The sequence below is a fragment of the Salmo trutta genome, chromosome 18 (genome assembly GCF_901001165.1).
Source record: "Salmo trutta chromosome 18, fSalTru1.1, whole genome shotgun sequence".
Classification (NCBI taxonomy): domain Eukaryota; kingdom Metazoa; phylum Chordata; class Actinopteri; order Salmoniformes; family Salmonidae; genus Salmo; species Salmo trutta.
In genome coordinates, this window is record NC_042974.1 from 49,712,293 (window position 1) to 49,731,521 (window position 19,229).

Consider the following 19,229-nt stretch of genomic DNA (forward strand, 5'->3'; position numbering starts at 1 on the left):
AAGGTAGGCCTTGAAATACATCCACAGGTACACCTCAAATTGAGGTGTTGTCTGAGGGTGTCCAGCATCAAACAAATCCAGCATCATCTGGTTACAGCCTGAGCATGTTTTAGGCATATTTGGAGTGCTCAATTAATGTAAACTCTTAGAGATATAGCATGTCTTGTCTCCTGTCTATTTATTTGGTTTTGGTTCCTTTATAGGTTTGGTCCATTAGTTAACAATACAACATGACACTGATTTCATACATGCTGCTTTTCAATCATAGATAAGCCAAGATATTGGAAGGTTGCCCTGGTTACACCGTCTAATGCGTAAACACTTCTACTTGTTTTAATTCGCTGCTTAACGAATACCTAGTTTTACCTTAGAATTACTGTAGCCTATTCTGTTTTGTTTGTCACTACAAATTAAGTTTTTATTGCTGTGTTTGATTTCAGAAGTCTTATGATTTAGTAATTTGATGGTGCCATAGTTAGAATATATTTGCTCAGAAGCTTTGACAAAGCTTTGATAATTCAGCATTTTTTCATTCTCTGTTTGTTTCTGAAAATAGGGTTTTTTACATATGAACAGACCCCCATACTTGTAGTTCCATCATCCTTTTTCAATTTAGAGCACTTGTCTAGAAAATTGTGGACTGTTTATATTTCTGACGTTATGTTCTAAGAATAACAATGGTAATTAAAATACATCAACAGATAGGAAATTGAGAGCAATGTTTTCCAGTGGCAGATAATTAAAATTAGCCCTAGCCTTTCAGCTACTCTCATAGCCACCAACAACATTTTAAAATGATGTCTGTCTTCTTTCTATGAGTGGGTTTCGATTGACACGAATGTCTGCCGGGAGTATTAGCAGCAAGCACATTTAATTGAATTCAATGCTTGACATCTACATGCAGAAACACACTCTGTTTATTTACTTTGAGTAAATGCTTCTTGCCAAATAATGTCAGAATTTAGCCTTGTTACTCTTTCATTGCAAAGCTCGAGAGGTTGAAAGGACAATAATCTCATTTTATAAAATATTCTACACCTCTTTGATAAGGTATAGCCTAATGACTTGTATAATCATGGTGTGTGTGCAAGCATTTCTGTGTGTGCTGTATTTCTCACATGCTGCTTTTCAATCATAAATAGGCCAAGATATTGGAAGGTCCCCCTATGCTGCATACGATATGATGCAGCGAGAAATGTAAAATGGAACATTGAGGAACATTGACCATCAATGTGCATATGTCAACACATTAAAACATACCCAAACACATATATATATATTTAATGTTTGTGAAGAGAGGTTATTGTATTCAGACCTGAGGCTTCTAATGGATAATGGGATGCTTTGTTATGCTACAAAAATGCTGTTTAAGTGGCATACTTGAGGACGGTTCATCAGGACACCACAGAAATCCCTCTGAGTCACGTATAATATTGCTGAAGGAGTTTCCCTACAGAGTAGTTCACCGGGTTCGGTGTTGTCATATTCCAAAAGTTTTCTGGTACAATGTGTAAATTCTTAGATTGGAAATCTAAAAGACCCATATTATATCTAATGTCTGTCTTTGATCTTTGTCCTCAGGTCAAACTTGTGGTGGTGTTGTACAAGGACTAAATGGAACGATAGAGAGTCCTGGCTTTCCCCATGGCTACCCAAACTATGCCAACTGTACATGGATCATCATTACAGGAGAACGAAACAGGATACAGTTGTCATTTCACACCTTTGCTCTTGAAGAGGACTTTGACATAGTCTCCATTTATGATGGACAACCGCAGCCAGGAAACCTGAAAATGAGGTAAGACTTTCACTTACTCATATGTAGTTTTATATGTATTCATTGGATTTGAGAATTACAGTACTGTATTCTTGTAACTTTAGTGGTCCTGTGTGGCGCTAGCAATGCTAAGGTTATTATCATGCTGACATGACTGCTTATGCCAGTATATACATTTTGGCATGTTGTGCTAGTTAAGTGAAACATTAGTTATGTAGTGTTGAACATTCATGTGTACCCACTGAATAGTTATATTGGTGTTATAAGGGCACTCATTCATTCCAACTGTACATAAAGTACCACAGGGCTTCTTTATCTTGCCATAAAAGAGCAAATCAACTGAAAACGTAAAATTTCAATCAGGACCCTTCTGAAACAAGTGAACATTTGTAATGCCATGCAGGCTAAACTGCATCCCTGTGGTTGCCAAGATTGCGCTTACCAGGTTTGAAGTATGCCAATAGGTTGGTACGGGAGGCACCCTCTTGGTGTTGAAGTGAGTAATGGGGATCTGCAATCAATAAAGGCAATCTCAAAATACTTGTGCTCCAAGTGAAAATGGAATGGCTTAATTCAGATGCAGAATTATTTTTCTAAAAACATACACATGATTAACACAACTGTTTGCATAAAGAAGGTGAAATGAAGCTAATGCTGCTGAAAAGTATTTACCAAGTAAATATGCGAGTGGTATTATAAAGTGTTTACCAACTCAGTGGTCTTCTAGTTTGATTGTCCGTCCGGAGATTGGAAGGTTGGGAGTTCGATCCCCGTTTGAGTTATACCAAAGACTCTGAAAATGGTACGCGCTGCATCTCTGCTCGGCAAGCAGCATGACGGAGATAGATTGTTGGTAGGGCCCTGCGATTGTATAGCGTCCTGTCTAGGGGGTGTACTAGTACGTCAAACTGCCTCGCGCTACCGAAACAGGAGAGCACTTTCCGGCTCACACAAGCCAAGGCTCGTGCAAGGTTACTTACTTAATGAATATAAAGTGTTAGACAGAGCACCCACTCAATATGACTCCATGTATTACTTGACTAGATCAGTGAAAATGTCAGTCAGTCTCTTGGCCAGTGGGAAAATACCAGGCTAATGATAATTATACATTTCATTATACAGCTCTCAAGGTCAAGACAACAAAGTTTTAAAGGACATGCAGATACATCAACTTGTGAGGAAAAGTACAGTGCATTCGGAAAGTATTCAGACCCCTTCTCTTTTTCCACATTTTGTTACGTTACAGCCTTATTTTAATCAATCTACACACAATACTCAATAATGACAAAGCGAAAACAGGTTTTTATAAATACCTTATTTATATAAGTATTCAGACTCTTTGCTATGAGACTCAAAATTGAGCTCAGGTACATCCTGTTTCCATTGATCATCCGTGAGATGTTTCTACAACTTGATTGGAGTCCACCTGTGGTAAATTCAATTGATTGGACATGATTTGGAAAGCCACACACCTGTCTATATAAGGTCCCACAGTTGACAGTGAATCTCAGAGCAAAAACCAAGCCATGAGGTTGAAGGAATTGTCTGTAGCGCTCCGAGACAGGATTGTGTCGAGGCACAGCTCTGGGGAAGGGTACCAAAACATTTATGCAGCAAAGGTCCCCAAGAACACAGTGGCCTCCATCCTTCTTAAATGGAAGAAGTTTGGAACCACCAAGACCAAGAACCTGATGGTCACTCTAACAGAGCTCATGAGTTCCTCTGTGGAGATGGGAGACCCTTCCAGAAGGGCAACCATCTCTGCAGCACTTCACCAATCAGGCCTTTATGGTAGAGTGGCCAGACGGAAGCCACTCCTCAATAAAAGGCCAAAAGGCACCTAAATTACTCTCAGACCATGAGAAACAACATTTTCTGGTCTGATGAAACCAAGATTGAACTCTTTGGCCTGAATGCCAAGCATCACGTCTGTAGGAAACCTGGCACCATCCCTAAAGTGAAGCATACTGTTAGCAGAATCATGCTGTGGCGATGTTTCTAGCGGCAGGGACTGGGAGACTAGTCAGGATCGAGGGAAAGATGAACGGGGCAAAGTACAGAGAGATCCTTGATGAAAACCTGCTCCAGAGCACTCAGGACCACAGACTGGGACAAAAGTTCACCTTCCAACAGGACAACGATCCAAAGCACACAGCCAAGACAACGCAGGAGTGGCTTCGGGTCAAGTCTCTGAATGTCCTTTAACGGTCCAGCTAGAGCCTGGATTTGAACCCAATCGAACATCTCTGGAGAGACCTGAAAATAGCTGTGCAGTGACACTCTCCATCCAACCTGACAGAGCTTGAGAGGATCTGCAGAGAAGAATGGGAGAAACTCCTCAAATACAGGTGTGCCAAGCTTGTAGCATCATACCCAAGAAGACTTGAGGCTGTAATCGCTGCCAAAGGTGCTTCAACAGAGTACTGAGTCTGAATACTTATGTAAATGTGATATTTCAGTCTGTTATTTGTAATACATTTGCAAACATTTCTAAAAACGTGTTTTTGCTTTGCCATTATGAGGTGTTTTGTGTAGATTGATGAAAACATTTTTTTTATCAATGTTAGAATAAGGCTGTAACGTAACAAAATGTGAAAAGTCAAGGGGTCTGAATACTTGCCAAATGCACTATAAGTGTGTGCACTGCAACACACAAGAAAAATCACTAGTGATATACATTAAACAGCAAGAAATTAGCAAACCGAAAAATATACTTATATATTATACGAGTTTAACCAAAAGACCAATCTGAGAAGATACATTTTAATCAAGCCTTTAAAAACATTGACCAAGTCTGAGTTACAGACAGAGGCAGGGAGAGAGCTCCCGATTGTCGAAGCTGCTTGAGAGAAAAGTTGGATTTCCACAAAATTTCTGTCTGGTAAAGGCTCAATGCACTCCAGCTGGTATTCACAACCTTCTCATTCCATCTCATTTAGGTGTGTGTGTGAAGACATGGAGAACTGTTAATAGTCTGTTAACACACACCTCATACTGTGTGACATGACATGTTGATGTCATTACTTCAGGGCAATAACTAGCCTAAGCAGGTCATTAAACGGGCAAAGATCACTTGCTATATGATCTCTTCAGACTCTGTAAAGGGGGCTTTCTTTACCCCGTCCTCCTTTTCGCCAATGGCTCTTTATCATTTAGGATTTAATAGTATGGAAATGCAATTCTGTGTTTATGCTAATTAAGCACAGGGCATTACCAGAGGGTTTGGAGCGATGCTCCAGTGACAAGCAGTATCCATCTCTGGTGAACCTCACCTGGGCTGAGATGGGACTCTACCTCTGTGTCTGTAGAGAGTGACAAACATTGCTCACCATGACTGCAGTGTCAAACTTTATAACACTGTGGGTTTCGACCTATAAACGCTGCCTGCTACCGTCACAGTTGCCCTCTCTGTCTGTCTCCTCAGCTCCAAAAATGTACCCATTACCTCTAAGATGCTGGCTGGTAACAGTGACTTACCGCCACAAGGTGTCAGTGAAACCTAAATTCCTGTGTTTTTATGCTAATGAAATGCATCAAACATATATAACAAAATAGCCTACAGTCAGCAAGGAAAATAGGGCAGGCAAAGATAACCAGTGATTTGAACAAATCCAGCACAGGAGGATAGGGATTCAAGCTAGCTGAACTAAGTAAGCATGGGTAGGATGTGGAGGAAGTGGCTTTGCCCTGTTGGTTGCATTGTTGCATTGGATACTTTTATAAGCTTTTTTATTCATGTCTCAGAATGGTATCAAAAGTTGAAGGCATTTTTTTTATAAAGATAACAAATAGTGCCATAGCAGCAAGACACAACTGTACAGTACTGTAGGCCCACAACAAACAATGTATTGAGCTGTATTGTGTTGAACTCTATGAATATAGACAACAATCTTGGGAAAGTAGAGATAAACAACACTTCATTAGAGATGAAGACTTCATATTCATTGAAAGAGAGCAGTAGCACTTTGCAGGTCTGAGAGTGAATAAAGGTCGCTGAAACGGTCATTCAAAAGAGAACATGCTGGCCACACCCAGGCCGACTGGCATTTCTGACTGATAGGAGGCATTATGCTGCACAGATTTCCTCCACATGAAGCAGCTGTTATGTTGCATATGCTGTCCTTTGAGAATGATACTTCCCCTGACCTTTGAATAACATACTGCTACCTGAACATGTGCAGACTATGGATGCAGGTAAAAGGGAGTTCACCTGTGCATTGTAAAGAGATGGAAGCCTACTGTGTATTGTAGTGAAGGCGTACATATCTTACTGTCAATTATTATTGCAATACACTTGAATAACCTTTCTTCTTTCTTACAGTAATACTTTTTCACAATAGTTTTCAAACCATTTCAGATGTATTCATTATTTTTGAATGACAAATGGCTCCCTATTTACCTATGTATTTACATAGGTTGTCAAAGTGTAATTACAAAGGAACTAATTCATTACTATGTAGTGACAGTGTAGGTACCGTCTGTGGTCTAAGTGAACAGATCTCATGTTTGCCTGAATCTTTGGCTGAATCTAATATCTCACTGGCACAGGAGTAATTACAAATATGTACTAGTGATTTCTAGGGTGAGAAACAGCTTCTTTGCACCTGAAGACAGGCAATAACCGCAGTGCTGGATGGAATAAGAGCAAACACTTATTTCAGTTATATTAAAAACAGGGAAATCTGGAGAGCCCCTTGCTGATTACAGACTCATAATTTGAATACTTTGTGACAGTAATATAATAACAAAGCTCATAAGCAATAGAATGGCAAAAGTCTTACCAGACTTGATACGTTTAAAAATAGACACAAACAAATACAAGAACATGTTTCAATTTAATACAATATGCAAAAAAAAGATATAGATTTATCAATAATGGCTGTTGATGCTAAAAAGGCTTTCTACCGTCTTGAATTGCCTTTTCTATTCAAAACGTTGCACACTTTCAACTTTCCAGCTGAAATAATAAATGTAATACAAATATTATATGAATGTAATAAATACACAAATAATACATTATCTAATGAAATTGCTTTAGAAAGCGGCACAAGACAGGGAGGTCATCTTTCCCCCCCTTCTGTTTGCATTGACAATTGAACTGCTTGCAGAAAGAATTAAACAGGACCCAAACGTAACAGGTATCAGTATTGGTAAGCATAAATATAAACTAAACTTATTTTCAAATTATCTCCTGATATACCTGACTGATATTGAAAACTCAATGCCCACCTTGCTAAAAAATATATTCAGAATACTCTAAAATCTCAGGATATAAAATGTACGTGAAAAAAACAACAAAATAATGGCAATAGGAAAAATAAAAAGTTTAACTCATGAGCTACAAAAACCCTTTAAGTGGACCACAAAAAAATATAAAATACTTAGGATGCTTACTAAGACAACAAACAACAAATACACTGCTCAAAAAAATAAAGGGAACACTTAAACAACACAATGTAACTCCAAGTCAATCACACTTCTGTGAAATCAAACTGTCCACTTAGGAAGCAACACTGATTGACAATACATTTCACATGCTGTTGTGCAAATGGAATAGACAACAGGTGGAAATTATAGGCAATTAGCAAGACACCCCCAATAAAGGAGTGGTTCTGCAGGTGGGGACCACAAACCGCTTCTCAGTTCCTATGCTTCCTGGCTGATGTTTTGGTCACTTTTGAATGCTGGCGGTGCTTTCACTCTAGTAGTAGCATGAGACGGAGTCTACAACCCACACAAGTGGCTCAGGTAGTGCAGCTCATCCAGGATGGCACATCAATGCGAGCTGTGGCAAGAAGGTTTGCTGTGTCTGTCAGCGTAGTGTCCAGAGCATGGAGGCGCTACCAGGAGACAGGCCAGTACATCAGGAGATGTGGAGGAGGCCGTAGGAGGGCAACAACCCAGCAGCAGGACCGCTACCTCCGCCTTTGTGCAAGGAGGAGCAGGAGGAGCACTGCCAGAGCCCTGCAAAATGACCTCCAGCAGGCCACAAATGTGCATGTGTCTGCTCAAACGGTCAGAAACAGACTCCATGAGGGTGGTATGAGGGCCCGACGTCCACAGGTGGGGGTTGTGCTTACAGCCCAACACCGTGCAGGACGTTTGGCATTTGCCAGAGAACACCAAGATTGGCAAATTCGCCACTGGCGCCCTGTGCTCTTCACAGATGAAAGCAGGTTCACACTGAGCACGTGACAGACGTGACAGAGTCTGGAGACACCGTGGAGAACGTTCTGCTGCCTGCAACATCCTCCAGCATGACCGGTTTGGCGGTGGGTCAGTCATGGTGTGGGGTGGCATTTCTTTGGGGGGCTGCATAGCCCTCCATGTGCTCGCCAGAGGTAGCCTGACTGCCATTAGGTACCGAGATGAGATCCTCAGACCCCTTGTGAGACCAAATGCTGGTGCGGTTGGCCCTGGGTTCCTCCTAATGCAAGACAATGCTAGACCTCATGTGGCTGGAGTATGTCAGCAGTTCCTGCAAGAGGAAGGCATTGATGCTATGGACTGGCCCGCCCGTTCCCCAGACCTGAATCCAATTGAGCACATCTGGGACATCATGTCTTGCTCCATCCACCAATGCCACGTTGCACCACAGACTGTCCAGGAGTTGGCGGATGCTTTAGTCCAGGTCTGGGAGGAGATCCCTCAGGAGACCATCCGCCACCTCATCAGGAGCATGCCCAGGCGTTGTAGGGAGGTCATACAGGCATGTGGAGGCCACACACACGACTGAGACTCATTTTGACTTGTTTTTAGGACATTACATCAAAGTTGGATCAGCCTGTAGTGTGGTTTTCCACTTTAATTTTGAGTGTGACTCCAAATCCAGACCTCCATGGGTTGATAAATTGGATTTCCATTGATTATTTTTGTGTGATTTTGTTGTCAGCACATTCAACTATGTAAAGAAAAAAGTATTTAATAAGATTATTTCTTTCACTCAGATCTAGGATGTGTTGTTTAAGAGCAGTATATATAAAGATAACTTTATCTCATTACTCAACAACATGAAAGCCGATGTAATTAAATAGAACAATCTTCCCATAAATATTACAGGTAGACTAAACCCCTTCAGAATGGCATGGCTCCCAAAGTTTTTATATTTATTCTACATAATACCAATTACCCCACCGAAGACATTTAAAAAAAGTAACAGACTTTATATTAAACGTCTTCTACAAGAACCAATATCACTCCTTTTGTCACACCCTGACCTTAGAGATCCGTATTATTCTCTATGTTTGGTTAGATCAGGGTGTAACTCGGGTGGGAAAGTCTATGTTTTCTATTTCTTTGGTTTTGGCCGAGTGTGGTTCACAATCAGAGGCAGCTGTCTATCGTTGTCTCTGATTGGGGATCATATATAAGTTGTAATTTTCCTTTTGGGTTTTGTGGGATCTTGTTTTCTGTTCTGTGTCTGTGCCTGACAGAACTGTGCGCTTTCGTTTTTGCCTTTTGGTATTTTGTTTAAGTGTTTTGTGAATAAAAGAATCATGAACACTTTCCATGCTGCGCTTTGGTCTACTCTTCCTACCACCAACGAGAGCCGTTACACCATTGAAACACAACCCTATGGAACAATTCTTGAATAGCTTTTCTCAATTCAGCTATAAATTGATCCACATGGTAAACTAAAGGCATAGAAACCGTAAATGACTTGGTAATAGGAAATACATTTACAGTATTTCCATGACAGAATTTAAAAGCAATTTTGGACTGACCAATCTAGATATTTTCAAATACATGTAACTAAAAAGGTTTCATATCACGAAATTTCTATTTGAAATATTTTGGTCATCAGAGCAATCTTGAGGGAATCCTATTTGTATCATGTTTCAGGTAAGACCCAGATGCAGACAGTGTTGAAGAAACAAACGTTTATTACTAGTACAGGGGCAGCAAACAACAGGTCAAGGGCAGGCATTGGTCAGTAATCCAGATAGGGTGCAAAAGGTCCAGAACGGCAGGCAGTCTCAGGTTCAGAGCAGGCAGGGGTCAATAATCCAGTGTGGTGTGGCAAGGTACAGAACCTGCAGGCTGGCTCAGGGTCAGGGCAGGCAGAAAGGTCAAAACTGGGAAAAAATAGAAAACAGGACAGGAGCAAGGGGAAAACCGCTGGTAGGTTTCACGAAACAAAAAGAACTGGCAACAGACAAACAGAGAACACAGGTATAAATACACTGGGGATAATGGGGAAGATGGGCGACACCTGGAGGGGGGTGGAGACAAGCACAAAGACAGGTGAAACAGATCAGGGTGTGACAATTTGAGTCAGAAAATGATATGATACATAACAAAATAATTGATATTGGCACAAGATGGAGGGAATGTTGGAACATAACTAACAAAATTACAGTTAACAAAAAATGTATGCTTAATCCAGTATAAACTAATGTATATAATGTATTCTACAAGAGACAAAATTCACAAATTACACAGCACAACAGCAGTCATGTCTTAAGTGTAAAACTAACAATGACTCAATAAGCCATGCCTTCTGGGAATGCAATATTGTCCAAAAGTTATGGGCGGAGTTAGAAAGTTGTCTGTCAGAATTTTCACAATGTAAATTTACTTTCAATCCGACTGTCTGCATGTTTCAATATATGGCATATGAGGGTGCAGTGAGATAACAGATGGGTTGGACGGTACTATTCTCGTCAATCATCTTGAAAAAATGTATACTTAAAAACTGTAAAATTAATAACCAATCCTCCATCGGTAACACAATGGAAAGGTCAAATGCTTTATTATCTAAATGTTTAAAGTGTGTGGGCGAAGGAGAGAAACAAAATGGTGCAGTTTGAGGCCATGTGGCTGAGAGTGATGCGGGCACTGGAGTTGGGGAGGGGGGGTGAGCAGGTGGGTCTGGGCAGGTGTGATGTTGTTGATGTTTAGTGTGTGTCTGGATGCTGTTTGTATGTGTATGTTTTGTATTGTTTAAAAAAAGTAATAATAACATCAGAACACAACATGCTATGGATTTTGAGAACACTATTCTGGCTTGCCTATTTAAAATGTACTTGCATTAGGCCTCATGGTACAAAACAATAAACTGGGGAGCACCTCCTACTGGAGAGTTGATCTACACCTATTATTTTGGTCTCCCATTCAGTGTTTAACCAAGCCCTGCTTAGCTTTTATATTTGTCACTGAAATATACTAAATATGTGTACACGACCAATAACATTTTATTTGTTTTTGATTACTACATGCTATTGTGAGAATGACTATTGAGATACCTCTTAATAACTATATATTTTGACTGTTGCTATCAAAATCATTAGAAAGGGTAGGTTTAAGAGAGCAAATTAAATGTAACCATACTTTCAAGTCATATATCATCAATGATACCATTTAGGCCTATATAGCATTTGCAAAGTCATCAACAGCTATCGTTTCAATTCAACACAGGGTTTAGTGCTCCTGAGTGGCGCAGCGGTCTAAGGCACTGCATCTCAGTGCAAGCGATATCACTGCAGTCCCTGGTTCAAATCCAGGCTGCATCTCATCCGGCCGTGATTGGGAGTCCCATAGGGTGGCACACAATTGGCCAAGTGTTGTCCGGGGTAGGCCGTCATTGTAAATAAGAATTTGTTCTTAACTGACTTGCCTAGTTGAAATAAAAGTAGACAATATAAATAGGTGTAGGGTTTCAAGCTTTGGTTCATTTCAAATTGAATCATTAATATGGTGAATTCATGTTTCCATATCAAAAATCTAAGTTAAAGAATAGGACTAAATCAAATCAAACTTTATTTGAAGTGCATTTAAAGTTTAATTAGATTAGATTTTGTCCTATTCTTTAATTTCAATTTTTGTTTGAGATGGAGACTTGAATCCAATATATCACTTGTTAATTTGTAGACCAACTGGAATTTGTTGACAACCAAACACAATTCTATATCACTTTTGCAATACAGCAAATAGGCTGTAACAAATTATATTTTGAATTCATGTTGCCAACTAAACCAAAAACAAAAGTTAAAGAATAGGATTAAGCCAGTAGCTCAGATGAAACTATCCAAGCCTTAGATACATATTTTTAAAAAGTTTATATTTGGTTGCTTTGTGAACCAAATACAATTTAATATTAACTTTGTAATACAATAGATGGCCAAAAGTTATGACTATTTTACAAACTAATGTGAGAGTATTTATTTAACCTTCAAATTAGTAACACAACCATGGCCACATTTTGAGGTTACTGTTATTATCTTCTTATGTAACCATAGAACGTGTGCATGTTCAACATAGCATGCAAATGCCACAGGTCTGTGGAAATCTTCACAATTACTGTAATACTCTGAACAGCATTGATCACTTGCATTATGTACATTTAATGTAATCTCAACTGCAATCCAGGTAATTTGGCTGTGCTATTAGATGAAGCACTGGGATAACACATTAAGTTGTTGTATAAAAACAAAATATCTGACACTGTATTCCCATTTGAAATTAGTTTTGCTTTGATAGGGTTGAAAGCGCATTTTTCCATTGGAATTTAGTTGTGCTTTTAGATGGTTGAAAGCACAGTGATAACACACTGGGAATTCAACAAACTTCTGGCTGTCTTTGTGTAGGTGAATAAAGGTTGAAATCCACATCTCAACCAAATATTACCTAAATGTCCACGTTGAAATTACGTGGTGTGTCCAGTGGGTCTCTTTATGGTGATGTATCAAGAATAGGTACACAAAGGTAGAAATATGCAATATCATCCTTTGCATTTACAGGTGTTATTCTACACACTGGCTATTATTCTAATGAGCTCTGCCCCCAAACAAAACCAGATTTGGTTGGTTCGCACCGGAACCAAATCTGAACCAATCATAGACCTTGATGTTTCACAAGTTTGGACAGTACAGCACAGGATAGTACAGTACAATAAAGCACATCACAGTAGCATTCAGTAAAGTAGAGTTCAGTACAGTAATAATAATATATGTATTTTATATAGCGCTTTTCATTACAAAGAGAATCTGAAAGATGCTGTAAAAACAAACAAAACAAATGTAGAGATCTGGCAGGTCTTGGGTGATGGTCTTCCACAGCTTCAGATGATAAGGTGTTGGTCAGCCAGGCAGTTCAGAAAGGCTGGGCTGTAGCGCCATCGGAGGGAGCTTTGATGGCACAGAGAGGGAGCAGCGTCAGTTAGTTATTTAGGCCCGAGCTCTTTATTTAGGCACCTCGTTCGTAGTCTCCTACTCCTCCTCTGTACTGTAGGTAGGCTGGATAGTCCACTATCCAAGTGTAGCACCCACCTTGGTGATGCTTCGGCAGCTAAAAGCGCCAGAAAGACCACTACACCTCGGCAGTAGTAAGGAAACAGTCCCATACGAGGCGGGCCTTGCTCAACCCCTCACACTTCGTTCATGCAACCAGAACAGGTGGAAAAAAGGTGGAAAAAAGATGGTGCTGTAATGATGCATCATTCAAGTGATTGCATAGCCTGCTAGCTAGCTAGCTAACTATCTAGCCAAGCGAAAAAAACTAACTTTCCATTAGTCTAGTAACTCCATGGACCAAAACCACCAGATAGATACTGTAGTTCAGAAACACTCAAGAAGTCATGAAAAATGCTATAAAAATACTTAAAACAAAATATTTACAAATGTACAGGAGCTCTCTGCCTGACACGGCACCATGGCAACCATGGAACTCAGTAGAGTACAGTAGAGTACAGTACATTACTGTACTCCACTGTACTGTACTGAACTATATTCTACTCCAGGGTTTCCCAAACTCAGATTTGGTAACAGAATTCTGAGTTTTAATCACTTAATAATTCATAAACAAAAATGTATATAAGTTAAAACACTAACTAATTGGTAGGTCTAACTTTACTTGTTACTTCTGTGAACATTCATTATCCCTCCTCATGAGGGAGATAAATTAGAACATACCTTAAAGACATGTGGGTTTTTGGTAACGGAATTACGAAGAGTAAGGCAATGTTTCTTAAACTTACGGAGGCTAATAATTTGAAGAGCAGCAGTGTGTGTCTACAGTAAAGCTTTAAGCAGCTATTTGTACTTGTTGAGTTAAACTAATAGCATTTCCTCACCTTTGCAGCAGGATGCACTGTTGTTTTATCGCACAGAGGTTTTTTATTGCCCATCACTTTTTTCTCCTTGTAATCTTGATTCAAAGGTGGTCAGAGTTTGCCTCTAGGCTGGAGTGTCTCCAAATTACTTGCCTCTTCATTGCTGACTTCACGAGTGCATGAATAAATGATTTCTCCAACACTGGATAAAATCCATGTAAGCTTGTGACACTGTTTTATTTGCTTCTGTCACGTTATATGTACAGTGGCAGAACAAATATACAAATGCAAAATAAACTAAACTTACAGTGTATGAGTACAGCGCATGGCCGTACAGTATCCTAGGCTATTACTCTACAACAGACAGTATATTATGTACATTTTTAGAAAGGTGTGAGCCTTTTTCATATTTTCCGTTGCAGAATGCATGTTGTTGGTCAGGAGGTTAAAATCACAGCAGTTTGAGACCCACACTGTTGGGATTTCACTGATAGCATTAGGCTACTCTGTTGGAGACATTCTAAAAGCACATAATTACATGTTTGCAACACTGTTAACTCACATGAGCAGGCTGTATGCTATGACCACAGGAACAAAGATTAAACATAATGTTTTCCAGCTGTTCTGTTGTGATATATACAATGCTTATTAATTTTAAAGACATGAAAAAAGGCAGGTTGGAGTTGATTTCCATGGTTTGTAACCCAAAGATAAATTTACTCCTTTGGTTATCGCTAAAGCTTACATGAAATGTGTGTATAGTAGATTGATCTAGCACTTCTCTAAACCTCTGAGGCAATCAAGTTAAGTTCTTTACATTCTCCTTTAAGGTATGCTTCATTGCCAAAAAAGAAAAGAGCATCTGAAGGGCCAGTGGATAAGGCGTTCTGCTTGGAAATGGGAGATTGAGATGCGTTTTCTGTGTAGGTTCTGCAGAAGATGTGTGGACGAGGCTTTCATTTCACAGCGGTTTTACATACAGTAGTGCTGATATGTTCTCAGAGGTAATGACCTCCACTACTTGCAGTAGCTAGAGACAAAAAATCCTAATCTTTGGTTCTATAGTGAAGCACTGTCATTAGTATCACTACTTCACTACAAGAGGAAACTTGGAAAGCTCTGGGATCTATAAACAAGATAATTGGTTAAACAAATAAAGCAGCTACTCATAGTTGAATATTAACCAATATACAAACTGTGTTGTATTCAGTAGCATGCTTTGAAAGAAAAATAAATAATTCCCTTAATGAACTCTCAAAGAGAATGAAAAATGCTGTTAATAGGTTTCCACCATCTCATTCCCCTCATCCCTCAAAGTGGAGCTTTGGGAAAGTCAACATCTCAGTGTTTTCCATCTTGCTCTGTAGTCTCTGTTCAGTTACATCACACTTGGCTACTACAGTTCTTTATCAACTCTGATTCTTATTCCTTTGTTTGCTCCCACCCCACCATCTACAGCAAGGCCTACCTCTCCACTACTGATAGAAGAATAACCCTGTCATTACACAGTCACAACTCACTGGCCCAGAGCAGAGTTTTACTTTCATCCAAGAAACTGGCACCAACGTTGGCACTTAAGTGAAACGCAGCCTTCGTCACTGACAGCAAGTGACATGTGGTTTGCTGTCATGTTTTTTCAATATTTTTTCACAATTATTATAATGTGAGGATAGGAATGCTGGCGCAGGCTCCGTTACCTTCCAGAAGGAGAGTAATTGCTCTGGAGGCTGCGATAAAGAGTAGGAAGAGGATGAACCGGTTTTGCATGTGATAAAGAATGTCAAAGAGGAGGCTTGGAGGAAGGCTGCATGATTTTGTTATGAATATGAAGGAGAAAAAAAAACATTAATGCTGATGCTCAATTGTACACCGAGAGATGATTTGGTGCCATTGCTTAACAGAAGATTTGCATAACAATGCTTCTCCTACTTTTAACTATTGGTCATTTCTCTTCTGAGGGTGCTATAAAGTGAGCAAAGAAATACAAAGCAACTTAACAGGCTGCTAGTCTTTGAAAAGTCTGGGCTTGGACCAGACGTGTTTGTGTTTTATAGCCATTCCTGTAGCCATTTAGAAATGAAATACATGTGATCATGCAACGAGAAAGTTACATTTAAATCATAAGCTTCTTATATTGGCATGGGGCACAGCATTGTTATGGAGATTAAATAACAGAATTAACCAGAAAGACAGTATAGAGGACATAGACATATACCATGATTTTTTATTCTGATTCTTGAGGCTGAAGCAGATATGCTTCATTATGCTAACAGAGGTGTTTATGTATGACATGCATTGCAATATATAATAAACACAAGTATTATCATTAACAGTTTGATTGGGGAACTGCAATCAGCATGACACATTACACTGGCCTCTCCTAATTATCTCACTTCTAGCAAGTTTTCCTTATGAGTGAAAGTTCTCTCCAAGACATACACAAATGTATCTGGTATGTCATATATAATCTCCCTATTAAGTACAATGTATACTTGAATGCTTGACATCATTGTGCTGCCATCTTGGACTCATATGAGTAACAATCCAAGTTTTAGAGGTGAAGATTGAGTGACAATTTCCCTATGAATTTTAGTATCACTATCTATCACATAAGGTTCATAACAGTGTGCTGAAACTTAAAAAAATCACACATTTTAGTCTCAATGGGAAAATACAGTCTATTCTACAGAACCCAGTGACATATGGCTCTGAATTTCTTCCCCTTAATATACACTATATTATTGTTAATTTTCACTTCAAATGGAAATAATAATAACATAATTCACATATACTGTATATTTTTTTTAATTGAATGTCTACAATACATCACCCCTCATATACTGTATGTTGCTATAGCACTGAGCTAGACCACAGTACAATATGATTAAAAGCAGAGTGAGAGATTGAGGACAGGGAGGAAGAGACAGGGATAGGGGAGAGAGTGGGAGAGGAAGGGAGGGCGGGAGAGAGAGACAGAGCATCAGGGGAAAGAACAGCAGTATAACTTCCTTGAAGAGAGAAACAAACCAATGTTCACTGTTGTATAACTTTTGAAAACCCCAGGGCCAGGCGAGAAATTGAACAGTGTAAAAATAATTAGAACACCAGGTGTGGGCACAATGAGACGGAGGGAGAGACTGTTGACAAACCAATTCAACCGTCTTCTTCGCCTCACACTGTGTTGAAAGTCAATTTAGAGTTTCATTGGCCACCTCTCTTTGTCTCTCAGGCACAGGTACGTCACGAGCCCTGGCCAGCGACAGAATGGGTTGAGATTCTGATTCAAACCACTGCTGTATAGGCGTGTCTTGATTCACTTTCCCATTACATAATACATACCGGAATGTAGTGTTATATTTACTCCATTCTGTATCTCTCTAAAGGAATTCTGGTTCTGTGTGTTGTAGGATTGTGCTGTGATTTTCTGCCATTTCACTGACCACAATGGCAAAATGGTGGAGAAATATTTCCGCAATATAATTCTTCACCGTTTATGCTGAAGGTGGCAGTTCCCACAAGATTTTTGGCTATTTCAGGCAGTTTGTCGAGGCATATTTCCATGGGCTTCAGAGACAAAGCGAGGCAAAAGCACTCCCCATTGTTCAGTGCTGTGAGGCATCACTGCAGAGATTTTTAGCAGGTGAACAAACAATCATATTTTAGGATGTTCAATAGAGTAGTTCAAATAATGGTTAAACCTAACCCAGTTCTATCCTCAACTGATTGATTGCATGCAGAGAATCTGGCACGGTGACTTGATCTCCGTGCTGATTTAATTTACTTATTCAGTTAACATCAACACACAAGCTCTGTAATTTTATGCAATGTATTACAAGGTTACATAATATAGAAACCAACTCTTAGTTTTGCTGATGTTTGAAAATAATTCACAATGAAATAGCGTGGTTTGGTGTTGGTATGGTCTACCAACCCTAAGGTAATATAGAATTCAGCACTGAAAATAGCAGTCTGTTACCGTTTATTCACTTTACAAACACTATTTGGGAAGTTAACATGGTAAAGAATGACAAAACACCTCTGCAGAAATGAAAATGCAAAGTGTTTGTTCACCTGCTGTTACTGTATGCTCCCGAGTGGCGCAGTGGTCTAAGGCACTGCATCTCAGTTCCTGGTTTGAATCCAGGCTGTATCACATCTGGCTGTGATTGGGAGTCCCATTGGGTGGTGCGCAGTGTTGTCTGGTTTTGGCTGGGGTAGGCTGTCATTGAAAATAAGAGTTTGTTCTTAACTGACTTTCCTAGTTAAATAAAGGTTACATATAAGCTATTGTTTAATAAGGTACTGCTTGAGTGGTACACTCAGAAAAAAGGGTTCTTCGGCTGTTCCCATAGGATAACCCTTTTTGGTTCCGGGTAGAACCCTTTCGGGTTCCATGCAGAGGAACCCTCTGTGCTGGAACCAGATAGGTTTTACTTGGAACTAAAAATGGTTCTTCAGGTTCTAGATAACCCCTTTTTTCTAAGAGTGTAGGGATGTGAAACAAAATATTGGATTAATGTACGCAAGCACGCACACACACACACACACACACACACACACACACACACACACACACACACACACACACACGTCTTCGTATATAACTCATTCAGTTGTTTTGAAGAACCCTTGCATTTGTAGTTGTTCCCCTCACAGATAAACTGTGGTCTCAGATGGATGCTTTGAATCTCACATTCAGAAAACAATCCTGCATTTACATCTGATATGCTTGTAAAAAATATTATTATTTTGGAATGGAACCACACAGATTAACCTCCATATAAATGTAAATTGTACTAGTAGGTGTAATTTTGTTGGCAGGTATCATAATCTGCATTAATTTTGTTATTATTGACGCTCATACTTTGGTCAACATCGGACTATCCATTCACATTTTTGCATCGTCTGTGCATTGTTTGATTGTCTTTTTAGTATTGTCACATAATACATTTTTAGAGACAATATTGTATGATAAATGAGAGATGGATTCATCGTAATACTTTTCGTATGTAACATTGGGGTCTTGCAGGTTGCAGTCCATGTATGATTTCCTCTGACTGACCTAAGACAGCCCCTTGAGAGAAGTATTTTTTAGAAACATCATGTGGACAGGCATGGCCTTCTAATCACTCGGGCAACCATGAGTTTCAGAGTATTTTTCTGCATCATCATACAATGCTGTATGCATGTTTGAGGAAAAGCATACTTCTGGAGTATATTAGTATTAAGTAGATTTTTGTGCCATGAGGTGTAATGGATCATGATGTACGGATATCAAAACCGTCAGGCAAAATTATGTTCAATGATGAGACGACCTACATTATTCCCATATTTCCAATTTTTTTATGGTAGAGACAAATACAGTATCCTGCAATGCTTGCTGTAAAACCTCTAGTTACTGCT

The 19,229-nt window shown here is 39.5% G+C and overlaps 1 protein-coding gene across 2 annotated transcripts in view; it reads left to right on the forward strand.

The window, feature by feature from the left end:
• LOC115153446 (CUB and sushi domain-containing protein 1) overlaps nt 1-19,229 on the forward strand; it is a 537,637-nt gene that overhangs the window by 190,196 nt on the left and 328,212 nt on the right. For both annotated transcript variants that reach the window (XM_029698898.1, XM_029698899.1), the window contains exon 2: nt 1,582-1,798. In XM_029698898.1, coding sequence (XP_029554758.1) covers nt 1,582-1,798 — 217 coding nt within the window. The remainder of the gene's footprint in view (nt 1-1,581; nt 1,799-19,229) is intronic.